Genomic DNA, 12,441 nt, shown 5'->3' on the forward strand with positions numbered 1-12,441 from the left:
AGGAGATCGAGACCATCCTGGCTAACATGGTGAAACCCCGTCTCTACTAAAAAAAATACAAAAAACTAGCCGGGCGAGGTGGCGGGCGCCTGTAGTCCCAGCTACTTGGGAGGCTGAGGCAGGAGAATGGCGTAAACCCGGGAGGCGGAGCTTGCAGTGAGCTGAGATCCGGCCACTGCACTCCAGCCTGGGCGACAGAGCGAGACTCCGTCTAAAAAAAAAAAAAAAAAGAAAATGCAAGTTTAGCACAGTTATTTGGTTGTTCATAAATCTGGCAAATTAGCATGACATTCTCATCCTTACAACCTTGCCAGAACCTTTAGGCCAGTCCTCTGGCATCATGCATGTCTGTGGCTAAATATGAAATAAAACTATAAAGCATGGTTTCATTCATTCATTCATTCAACATTCAGTGGTAAGCCAGGCCCTATGCTGAAAACACAGAGATTAAAAAACAAACACCCACACATCATCATCTTTGTTCTCAAATTCAGTCCTGGAGGGGAGGGAGATGAGGAACCAATTAATGACAGCAAGGTACAACTGCAGAAGCATTTGTGAGGCACAGCATTATCCCAAGGAAGCACGGTTCCCTCTATGAGGAAGGGAATCAAAAAAGGCTTCCTGGAAGATGCCATGTCTGAACTTGGCTTTAATTTGGGGAAGGAGTGGTTATGGGGGTTGGGGAGCAAAAGCCAGGAGGCGCAAGTAATCAGAACGTTTGCTGTGGCTAGGGCACAAAGCAAAAGGAGTGAGGCAGGCTGGAGAGGCAGGGAGGGCTTTGGCCTCCCGGGGATAGTGGCGTTGCATTACTCAGTGTGCCTGCTTTGAGACAGAGGGCCTATTTTGTAGCTCCACCCAGTTTAGGGTCTGAAGTTGCCAGAAACCAGTCCTGGGTAGGCTCTTGCCTATGGCAATAATTTTAAAGGTAGTAACTTCCAACAGCATTTACATTTTCTGAGAAGCATGAATCTGGTTTCCTCCAAGCATCATTCTGCTTTCTTTCTTTTTTTTTTTTTTGAGATGGAGTCTGGCTCTGTCGCCCAGGCTGGAGTGCAGTGGCCGGATCTCAGCTCACTGCAAGTTCCGCCTCCCGGGCTATGCCATTCTCCTGCATCAGCCTCCCAAGTAGCTGGGACTACAGGCGCCCGCCACCTCGCCCGGCTAGTTTTTTGTTTTTTTGTTTTTTTTTTTTAGTAGAGACGGGGTTTCAACGTGTTAGCCAGGATGGTCTCGATCTCCTGACCTCATGATCCACCCATCTCGGCCTCCCAAAGTGCTGGGATTACAGGCTTGAGCCACCGTGCCCAGCCTTCATTCTGCTTTCTACTTAGATTTCTCCTCTGGGGTAGGGCAGAACTCAGGCCTTTAAAGAATTCTGGGTAATTTGCTAACAACTGAGAAAATGAGCAGCTAAAAAATGTGTCTACAAACTAGAAGAAGAGAGATTTGGGACCAGAGTAAAACACCACCAAAGGTATCAATCAGATCTGGAAAAACCTTTCTTTCCTGCCTACCAAGCCAAAGCCAAAGCATTAAGACTAGCTGGACACCCCTATCACATCACTCAACACTATACCAGCTCCCATCCAATCTGCCTCCTAAACCTCTTTCTAATCCACCTCCTCCTACTTCAGGCCTCGCCACTGGACAGTACACTTCAAATCTTTACATTACTCTGTAATTTTTTTGTGTGGTGGGAGGATGGGGTCTCACTCTCACCCAAGCTGGAGTGCAGTGGTGTGATCATAGCTCACTGCAGCCTCGAAATGCTGGGCTCAAGCAATCTTCCTGCCTCAGCCTCCCAAATAGCTAGGACTACAGGTGCACAACACCATAACAATTTTTTTTGTAGAGACAGGATCTCGCTATGTTTCTCAGGATGATCTCCTGAGCTCAGGTGATCCTCATGCCTTAGCCTCCCAAAATGCTGGAATTATAGGTGTGAGCCACTGTACCCAGCCTATTGTGTACATCTTTTAAAATCTTTTTAATTTTAAAAAATCAACCCTGGTGTATAACACAATCAGGATAAAGTTTACACTCCTTAGCAGAGCATTCAGGCCTTCCTGTATGGCCCTAACTTAGCTTTCTTTTTTTTTTTTTTTTTTTTTTTTTGAGTCAGAGTCTCACTCTGTCGCCCAGGCTGGAGTGCAGTGATGCAATCTCAGCTCACTGCAAGCTCTGCCTCCTGGGTTCAGGCCATTCTCCTGCCTCAGCCTCCTGAGTAGCTGGGACTACAGGCACCCACCACCACACCCAGCTAATTTTTTTTTTTTTTTTAGTAGAGACGGGGTTTCACCATGTTAGCCAGGATGTTCTCAATCTCCTGACCTCGTGATCCACCCGCCTCGGCCTCCCAAAGTGCTGGGATTACAGGTGTGAGCCACCGTGTCCGGATGTATGACCCTAACTTAGCTTTCTAGCCTCATTTCCTACCACATCCAACCATTCTCTTTACACTAATACATTGGGCTCTTTTAGCTTAAGTGCAAAAGCATCTGCTTTTCTCTTCTTTGCTTTGGTCAAAGCTTAAGGAAAAGTAGTCCAAGAGTCAATTTGCAAATCTGCTGAAGGCACTCCCTTACAGCCCAGAACACCTCACAGCTTCTCTGAGACAACTGCCAAATCCATCTTGCTGCCACTGCTAATGACAAAGATGCCCTCCTATAGCAGGACTGCCCTGTGCAGTTCACAACAGCACTTCAACTCCTATCCTCTCACTGGCTCTCAAATACCTGAGAAATGTGTAAGCATATATGACTCCGTTCCAGAGATGAGGCGGCAGTCCCAGAGGCAGCGTGTGCTCAAAGTCACACAGCCAGTCAATGATGATGGGTCTGACTTCAAGAGCCAATGCTCTCTTCATATGACAGTATCAGGAGCTGGGACAGTGGCATGCACTCGATATCCCGGCTACTTAGGAGGGTGAGGCAGGAGGACTGCTTGAGCCCAGGAGTTCAAGACCAACCTGGAGAAGATACCCCGTCTCTATCATAAAAATAATTTTTAAAAAATTTTGGGGGCTGGGTGTGGTGGCTCACATCTGTAATCTCAGCACTTTGGGAGGCTGAGGCAGGTAGATGCCTTGAGGTCAGGAGTTCGAGACCACCCTGGCCAACATGTTGAAACCCTATCTCTACTAAAAATACAAAAATTAGCTGGGCTTGGTGGTGCATGCCTGTAGTCCCAGCTACTCAGGAGGCTGAGGCAGGAGAACTGCCTGAACCCAGGAAGTAGAGACTGCAGTAAGCTAAGACCATGCCACTGCACTCTAGCCTGGGTGAGAGAGTGAAGCTCTATCTCAAAAAAAAAAAAAAAAATATTAAATTTGGTGTGGTGGCTCACACCTCTAATCCCAGCACTTTGGGAGGCTGAGGCAGGTGGATTGCTTGAGCCCAGGAGTTCAAGACCAGCCTGGCCAACATGGTAAATCCCCGTCTCTATTAAAAAAATAATAATAATAAATAAGAAAAAGCAAACAAAAGAAAGAAAGAGCATCAGGAGACATAGGTATAGGTATAATTAGGAAAAGGAAGGCTGGCCGGGTGTGATGGCTCACGCCTGTAATCCCAGCACTTTGGAAGACCAGAGGTGGGTGGATCACCGGAGGTCAGGAGTTTGAGACCAGCCTGGACAATGGTGAAACCCAGTCTCTATTAAAAATACAAAAATTAGCCAGGCATGGTGGCGGGCCCCTGTAAACCCAGCTACTCAGGAAGCTAAGGCAGGAGAATCGCTTCAACCTGGGGAGGTGGAGGTTGCAGTGAGCCAAGATCGCGCCACTGCACTCCAGCCTGGGTGACAGAGCGAGATGCTGTCTCAAAAAAAAAAAAAGGAAGGCCACCCTAGCAGCCTTCATATACAAAAGCGAGGCAGCTTTTCATTCTCAGACCAGCCCCATTTATCTCCCCTGGTCTGGAGTGTTATGGCTGTGGTGCAGTGGGCTATCATCACACTAGAGCATGTCTGACTAATAGCTAAGTTTAATGGGCCAGGCTAGACTCCATGGCTGCTGTCTCACACAGCTCTGTCCTCAGGGCAGAAGGGAGGGGAGTATGGGAGTATGAGGCAATCAATCAGCAGCGGAATCAGAACCTGGCTGTACTCCTGGGATGGTGCCTGAGTGATACGGTTTGGCTCTGTATCCCCACCCAAATCTCATCTTGTAGCTCCCATGATTCCCATGTGTTGTGGAAGGGAGCCGGTGGGAGATGACTGAATCATGGGGGTATGTCTTTCCTGCGCTGTTCTTGTGATAGCGACTAAGTCTCACGAGATCTGATGCTTTTAAAAATGGAAGTTCTTGACTGAGAGCAGTGGCTCATGCCTGTAATCCCAGTACTTTAGGAGGCCGAGGCAGGTGGATTACCTGAGGTCAGGAGTTCGAGACCAGCCTGGCCAACATGGTGAAACCCTGTCTCTACTAAAAATACAAAAATTAGCCGGGCGTGGTGGCAGGCACCTGTAATCCCAACTACTCAGGAGGCTGAGGCAGGAGAATCGCTTGAACCCAGGAGGTGGAGGTTGCAGTAAGCCGAGATCGCACCATTGCACTCTAGCCTGGACAACAAGAGCAAAACTCTGTCTCAAAAAAAAAGGGGGTTTTCCTGCACAAGCGCTCTCTCTTTGCCTGCCACCATCCACATAAGAGGTGACTTGCTCCTCCTTGCCTTCTGCCATGATTGTGAGGCTTCCTCAGCCATGTGGAACTGTGAGTTCTCTGTTAAACCTCTTTTCTTTGTAAATTGCCCAGTCTTAGGTATGTCTTTATCAGCAGTGTGAAAATGGACTAATACACTGAGCATCTTTCCCAGTCTACTCAGTGCCATGAGGTAACTCACCTGTGGTGCTGTAGAACCTGCAGCAAGGTGCTCTTGGCAGGCACCCGATATAGTTCTGCCCTGTCCTCATCTTCAAAGTAGACCTGCAAGATTAACAGAAGGGCAAGAGTCAGAGATAAAGCGCTTTGGCAGCCTTAGTTAAGGCTAAGCCCAGGGAAAATTTAAAAGATGGCAACTGTTAGCAGTTGAATGCCTCCTTTATATGGTTATGTAGCTGGGTGCTTTGCATTTAGTCCCCACCATGCCACTGTAAGAGAGGCTATTATTAGTTCCATCTTCCAAAGACAGAATCAAGGCTCAGAGAAGGAGAACAACTTGCCAACATTACCCGGCTAGTAAACAAAAGAGTCAAGACTCAGGGCCAGGCCTATGTAGCCCTCCTTTCCCTAACGATTCAGACTAAAGCCATCAGGTATATGGAGGAGAAAGCTATGGTGGCTCAGAGCAGAAAAGAGCCTGAGGAAGGTGAGAAGGATGTCTGGGCAGCGTGTCAAAGCCCAAGCAGGGTGAGGAAGACGTCTGCACAGGAAGCTGCCGAGGGTGTCAGAGCAAGACCAGTGGAGAAGGGTATCCATGCTGTGGACCAGCAGGCCTGAGCAGGAAGTGCTCCCTCGTAAGATGGCTGTCCAAGGTGGGGTGTCAGAGGCCATGTGGGGTGAAAAGGGTAACCATGCATGGGGACAACTAATATGGAGTATACAGGCCCAACTAGGGTAAGGAGGGTGACCACTCATGGCAGGGGGTGGCCTGCTATGGGGGGTCAGAGCCCAAGCAGGATGAGGAGGGTGTCCATGTAGGGTCGTCGAGCAGTACAGGATGTCAGAGTCTATGCAGGGTGAGGAAGGCACCCACACGGGGGCAGTAGCCTAACATGTGGAGTCGAGAGTCCAAGTAGGGTGAGGAAGGCTCCACACAGGAGAGGGGCCAGCGGTGATGACAGGAGGGGAACTGATCAAACAAATAACTATGTTAAGAATAATAAAGTCAGGCCAGGCATGGTGACTCATGCCTGTAATATGAACACTTTGGGAGGCTGAGGCAGGTGGATCACTTGAGTCCAGGAGTTCAAGATCAGCCTGGGCAACATGGTGAAACCCTGTCTCTACTAAAAATACAAAAATTAGTTGGGCACGGTGGCAAATGCCTATGGTCCCAGCTACTTGAGAGGCTGAGGTGGGAGGATCGTTTGAGCCCAGGAGGTTGAGGCTGCAGTGAGCCAAGATCTCACCAGTGCACTCCAGCCTGGGCAACAGAGCCAGGCTGTGGTGTGGTGGCTCACACCTGTAATCCCAGCACTTTGAAAGGCCGAGATGAGCGGATCACTTGAGGTCAGGAGTTCAAGACCAGCCTGGCCAACATGGTGAAACCCCATCTCTACTAGTAACAGAAGATTTAAAAAAAAAAGAAAAAGAAAAAAGAAGAAAGTCATTGTTACATATATAGAAAGGGAGAAAAAATCCTGTGGATGTTGGATTAGAGTTGGAGATACCAATGAGACATCATGGTTTTACACACACACACACACACACACACATACATACTCCTCAGCTGAGGCACTGAGAAGGCATTGAGGCAGTAAGCTTGCCTGTCTACCCCCACTGTATTAATCAATACACTTATTGCACAGAGATCTCGGCTTCTAAATACCATTCTTCACTAGAAAGAACCAGGGCTCCTCGGGAAAAAATAGCTGATTCCAGAGCTGGGGCAAGGAAAGCACAATTTGAACCTAGAACATCCTGTGTAGCAACCACTTAAAAAATAGACAAGAGTCAAAAGGACACAGAAACAAATTTGAAGAGATTCCCACTGGCCAAATCTGGGATATTCTGAGCATAAAAGAAACAATCATAGTAACAGATTAAAATTCATTAAATCAAACAGGAAACTATAAATCCACCAATATAAATAAATATGTAGAATGTCTGACAAGCAATGAGATATTTACACCATTTCAAAGCATCTTCCTATAAAACACTTATTAATCATAAAGAAAAAGTAACTGTACAGTGGAAAAGGCTGGCAGACCCCACCTCAATCAGGTGATCAGAGAGAACATCATGAGTAATGGGACAAAGAGAGATCACATACCGCCTGATAGGTGCAATGAGAATACAGCATCACTTCTGTAATATTCCAGCCAAATATGCATAATCCAGGCCAGGGGCAGTGGCTCATGCCTATAATCCTAGCACTTTGGGGGGGGCCAAATCGGGCAGATCATTTGAGGTCAGGAGTTTGAGACCAGCCTGGCCAACATGGCAAAACCCCATCTCTATTAAAAATACAAAACATTAGCTGGGCATGGTGGCGAATGCCTGTAATGCCAGCTACTCAGGAGGCTGAGGCAGGAGAATCACTTGGACCTTGGAGGCGGAGGCTGCAGTCAGCCGAGATCGCACCATTGCACTTCAGCCTGGGCAATAAGAGTAAAACTCTGTCTCAAAACAAATAAACAAATATGTATAATCCAAATCTAGTCAGAAGGAAACATGAGACAAACCCATACTGACAGACATTCCACAAAATAAGTGGTCTGTAATCTTCAAAGGTGTTAAGATCAAGAAAGTGTACTGCAGTTGAGTCACATGATCACAAAAATATGAATACAAACTTTTTAAGTAAAAAAAAAGTGGAGGAAAGACTGAGGAGCTCTTCCATACCAAAGAAGACTAAAGCTACATGATGACTAAATACAGTAGTGATTCTGAACAAAACCCTTTTGCTATAAAGAATTTGTGAAACCCGAACGGAGGGTCAGATGGTGAATTAAAGTAAATTTCCTGCTTTGATAGCTATATGGGTATCATAAAGAAAAATGTCCTTTTGTGTAGGAAATGACACTAAAGTATTCAGGGGTGATGGGACATCAGTTGGCATCCTACTCTCAAATGTTAGAAAAAGAAAATTCTTAATGCTGGAAATTGTGATTTTTTTATTTAAAAAATCCCAACAATGGAATGTTATTCAGCCTTAAAAAGGAAAGAAATTCTGGCTGGGCATGGTGGCTCACGCCTGTAATCCCAGCACTTTAGGAAGTCAAGGAGGGTGGATCACTTGAGGCCAGGAGTTCAAGACCAGCCTGGCCAACATACCAAAACCCCATCTCTACTAAAAATACAAACAAAATTAGCCAGGTGTGGTGGCGCATGCCTGTAATCCCAGCTACCTGGAGCCTGAGGCATGAAAATCACTTGAACCCTAGAGGCAACGCTACAATATCTGAGATTGCACCACTGCACTCCAACCTAGGTGACAGAGCAAGATTCTGTCTCAAAAAATAAAAAACAAATAAAAAGGAAGACAGTTCTGGCTGGGTGTGGTGGCTCACACCTGTAATCCCAGCACTTTGAAAGGTCGAGAAGAGCGGATCACTTGAGGTCAGGAGTTCGAGACCAGCCTGGCCAATGTGGTGAAACCCCATCTCTACTAGAAATACAAAACTTAGCTGGGTGTGGTGGCACGTGCCTGTAATCCCTGCTACTCAGGAGGCTGAGGCAGGAGAATTGCTTGAACCTGGGAGGCAGAGGTTGCAGTGAGCCAAGATCAGACCACTGCACTCCAGCCTGGGTGAAAAGAGTGAGACTCTGTCTCAAAAATTTAAAAAAAAAGGAAATTCTGACACATGCTACAATATGTATGAAACTTGAAGACATGATGTTAAGTGAAATAAGCCAGACATAAAAGGACAAATACGGTATGATTCCACTTATATGAAGTACTTAGAATTTCAATTTGGGATGATGAAAAAGTTTTGGAGATGGCTGGTGGTGATAGTTGCACAACAATGTGAATGTCCTTAATGCCACTGAACTATATACCTAAAAATGGTTAAAATGGTAAATATTATGTCATGTATATTTTACTATAATTTTCAAAAAAAATAAAGCAGTCAGTTTCTCCCCCCTCTACCAGCCTTCCCCCCCCCCCAAAAAAAAAAAAAAAAAATTAATTCCATAGAGGAACGAAATAAAACTTCTCTTACCTCCAAATTATCAGGGCAGTATTTTTGCTCTAGGTCCCAAGAGGGTGTTTCACCAAACATCACCATTAGATGATCAATAAACCTAAGGATAAAACGTGTACTTTCTGGGTATCAATAACTCATGACCAATTTTCACACATCAGTCCCCAGACACGAATTCAGAGTTATCTAGCATGTATAAAACATTAAATGCAGGCTTAACCCATTTGACAGCAATACCCAAAATGTGCATATGTATCACTTGTCCTATTATGACATATTTTTTTTTTCTTTTGAGACAGGGTCTCACTCTGTCACCCTGGCTAGAGTACAGTGGCATAATAGCTCACTGTAGCCTCGACTTCCAGGCTCAAGCAATTCCTCTAACTTAGCCGCCTGCATAGCTGGGACTACAGGCACATGCCACTATACCTGGCTAATTTTTTTCTTTTTCTTGTGGAGACGGGGGTCTCCCTATATTGCCCAGGCTGGTCTCAAACTCCTAGGTTCAAATGATCCTCCTGCCTCAGCCTCCCAAAGTATTGGGATTACAGGTGTGAGCCCTGCACCTGAGTGACAGGATTTTCTTTTCTTTTTTTTTTTTGAGACAAAGTCTTGCTGTGTCACCCAGGCTGGAGTGCAATGGCATGATCTCTGCTCACTGCAACCTCCACCTCCCAGGTTCAAGCAATTCTCATGCCCCAGCCTCCCAGGCAGCTGGGACTACAGGCACGTGTCACCATGCCCGGCTAATTTTTTATATTTTTAGTAGGCATGGGATTTTGCCATGTTGGCCAGGCTGATCTTGAACTCCTGGCCTCAAGCGATCCTCCTGTCTTGGCCTCCCAAAGTGCTGGAATTACAGGTGTGAGCCACCGTGCCCAGCCGACATAATTTTCTTTAAACAGATTCAGGGTTAAAAACATTTCTGGTCTGGTGCAGTGGCTCACGCCTGTAATCCCAGTACTTTGGGAGGCCGAGGTGGGAGGATCATTTGAGCCCAGGAGTTCAAGACAAACCTGGGCAACATAGGGAGACTCTGTGTCTACCAAAGAATTAACAAATTACCCAGATGTGGTGGTGTTCACCTGTGGTTCCAGCTACTTGAGAGGCTGAGGCAGGAGGATCACCTGAGCCTGGGAGATGGAGGCTGTGATGAACCATAATCACACCACTGGACTCCAGCCTGGGCAACAGAGCAAGACCTGGTCTCCAAAAACAAAAAAAGATTACAAAAAAAAATTGTCTTACAATTAGACTCATTCTATGCATTAACCCTATGAAACCACAAGATACATATATATATATATATTTTTTTTTTTCTTTTTTTTTTTTTTGAGACAAAGTCTTGCTTTATCACCCAGGTTGGAGTGTAGTGGCATGATCTTGGCTCACTGCAACCTCCACCTCCCAGGTTCAAGTGATTCTCATGCCTCAGCCTCCTGAGTAGCTGAGATTACAGACACCCAGCTAATTTTTTATATTTTTAGTAGAGACGGGGTTTCACCATGTTGGCCAGGCTGGTCTCGAACTCCTGGCCTTAAGTAATCTGCCTGACTTGGCCTCCCAAAGTGCTGGGATTACAGGCATGAACCACAGCACCCGGCCTCTCTATTTTTTTTCTAATTAATATTCACTTAAGTTGCTATGCATGTATTACCTAAAATGACTTCATATTTCACCAGTGATGTATACCACTCTTTGGCAAACACAATACTGTGGTGTTACACATACTAGCCCAGTCAGTATGATGATGAGACTTTTGTCTGTCGTTGCAAACCTAGTTAGTCAAGGTTCAGTCAGCTACAGGATAGAGAGGTTATTATCAAACCAGATTGTGTGAAACCCTCTAAAGCATCATCTTCCCTTCTCATCCAAAAATCCACTTGTCCCTCCTGTCACAAAAAAAGACAGCATGCAAGTAAAAGCAGAAGGCTGCTGGGCAAGTCAGTACCTGGAGTCCTCATGAAAAGCAGAGATGAAGTCCGACTGGGCATACTCTGGGTACAGAAAGAGCACAGGCCAGCTCAGCCTGCCCTGGTCATCTAGATTCAGCCTGGCTCCATGGGGGTTCTCAGAGCTGAGTCCATCCAGGAAAAGCTCACCTAGACCTTCTGAGGGTGAATCTTCATCCTCACAGGCAGCTTCTGAGAGCCTGATATTCCTAGCCTGGGTTAAAGACAGAAACACACACATAATGCACATCTTATTGTGTGGGAGGATGCAAACCCATTTTACTGAAGTAAAGAAACCATAACACTTGGCTAATTTTTTTATTTTTTATTTATTTTTATTTTTTTGAAGAGACGGAGTTTCACTATATCGTCCAGGCTGCACGACTAACTTTATTTTTAATTTAATTTTCCCCATCCATACCCTGAATGAACATGGACATCTTTAACACACTAAAAAAAAAAAGAAAGAAAGAAAAAAACCATAACAATGGGAGCTCCGAGGGACAACGCTACACACAATCCATCTTCATTATCCCTGAGGCCTGGCGCACAGTAGGTACCACTTACTTAACTCACCTTCATTGGGCATCTACCTTGTGCTAGACCCTGTGTCACAGAGACCTAGACATGGTTACCTGCCCTCAAGCCTCTGCTCAATATCAAGTGGTGAGACAGTTATGAAAATAATGATGATATAAGGTAAGAAGTGGAGTTGGGGAACCACAGATGATAGAATAATTAATTCAGCCTTGGGGGCTGGAGGTGACTAAGATATGCTAGGCCTTGAACAATGACTTTGAAAAGCAGAGAAGTTGGAAGGGAGGGGCACTTAGAAGGGAGGAAGAGCATTCCACTCCAAGGAGCGTCCTGTGCAAAAGCACAGAAAAGATCAAGAAGGTAGCCTGTACAGAAATGTCAAACGTTTCAGTTTAGCTGGGACATGGAATATTAGAAAGAGTGTGCACTGACTTAATCTTGACTGTCTCCTAGACATGGGCATAAATCAAGGGTCTGAAATAGTAGGGTCACCTCTTATGTAAATGTGCAGGGGTTCCTAAGGTTAGCACATGAGGGGAAATGACATGCAACCAAAATTAGATTTGATGATATTCCCTAAATTGGAGGTTAGCAAACTTTTTCTTAAAGCATTAGATATGAAATATTTTAAGAGTTCTGGACAATGGTCTCTGTCAAAATAAACTACTCAACTCTGCCACTGTAGTGTGAAAACAGCCATAAGTAGTACATAAACAAATAGGCAGGGCTGTGTTCCAATGGCTGCAATTTGCTGACTCCTCCCTTAAACCATTAGTAAATACAGCATGCATGGCTTTGCGTACTGTTGAGAGTAATTCTTATGTATGTTAAGTTTGAGATGAAGGGTTATACTAAAGGAGAGAACCAAAAAAACAAAAAAAATATGTATGCAAATATCTGGGTGTCTGGGCATCCCATATTCTACATTTAAGAAAATGAACAAATCCCTCACTGTGAATGAGAATTAGATGAAAAATCTGGAGTACTCTAATCTGTTTGATGTGTTAATACATGTAAACAGACTGTTGTGGGGAGGGAATAGTACAGTATGTTTTAGCAGTGTTAAGTTTCTTACAGTCAACAAGTAATATAAATGGTGCATAATTTAACTAAACAAATAATAAAAAACCTATCCCGGCAT

At 45.2% G+C, this 12,441-nt stretch overlaps 1 protein-coding gene across 1 annotated transcript in view; it reads right to left on the reverse strand.

Moving 5' to 3' along the window:
- The window catches only part of TTC4 (tetratricopeptide repeat domain 4), a 28,741-nt gene that overhangs the window by 1,083 nt on the left and 15,217 nt on the right, over nt 1-12,441 (reverse strand). The window contains exons 7-9 of the mRNA XM_023187837.1: nt 10,763-10,977; nt 8,830-8,911; nt 4,845-4,927 (exon numbers count right to left, since the gene is read on the reverse strand). Coding sequence (XP_023043605.1) covers nt 4,845-4,927; nt 8,830-8,911; nt 10,763-10,977 — 380 coding nt within the window. The remainder of the gene's footprint in view (nt 1-4,844; nt 4,928-8,829; nt 8,912-10,762; nt 10,978-12,441) is intronic.

The sequence above is a fragment of the Piliocolobus tephrosceles genome, chromosome 1 (assembly GCF_002776525.5).
Source record: "Piliocolobus tephrosceles isolate RC106 chromosome 1, ASM277652v3, whole genome shotgun sequence".
NCBI classification, from domain to species: domain Eukaryota; kingdom Metazoa; phylum Chordata; class Mammalia; order Primates; family Cercopithecidae; genus Piliocolobus; species Piliocolobus tephrosceles.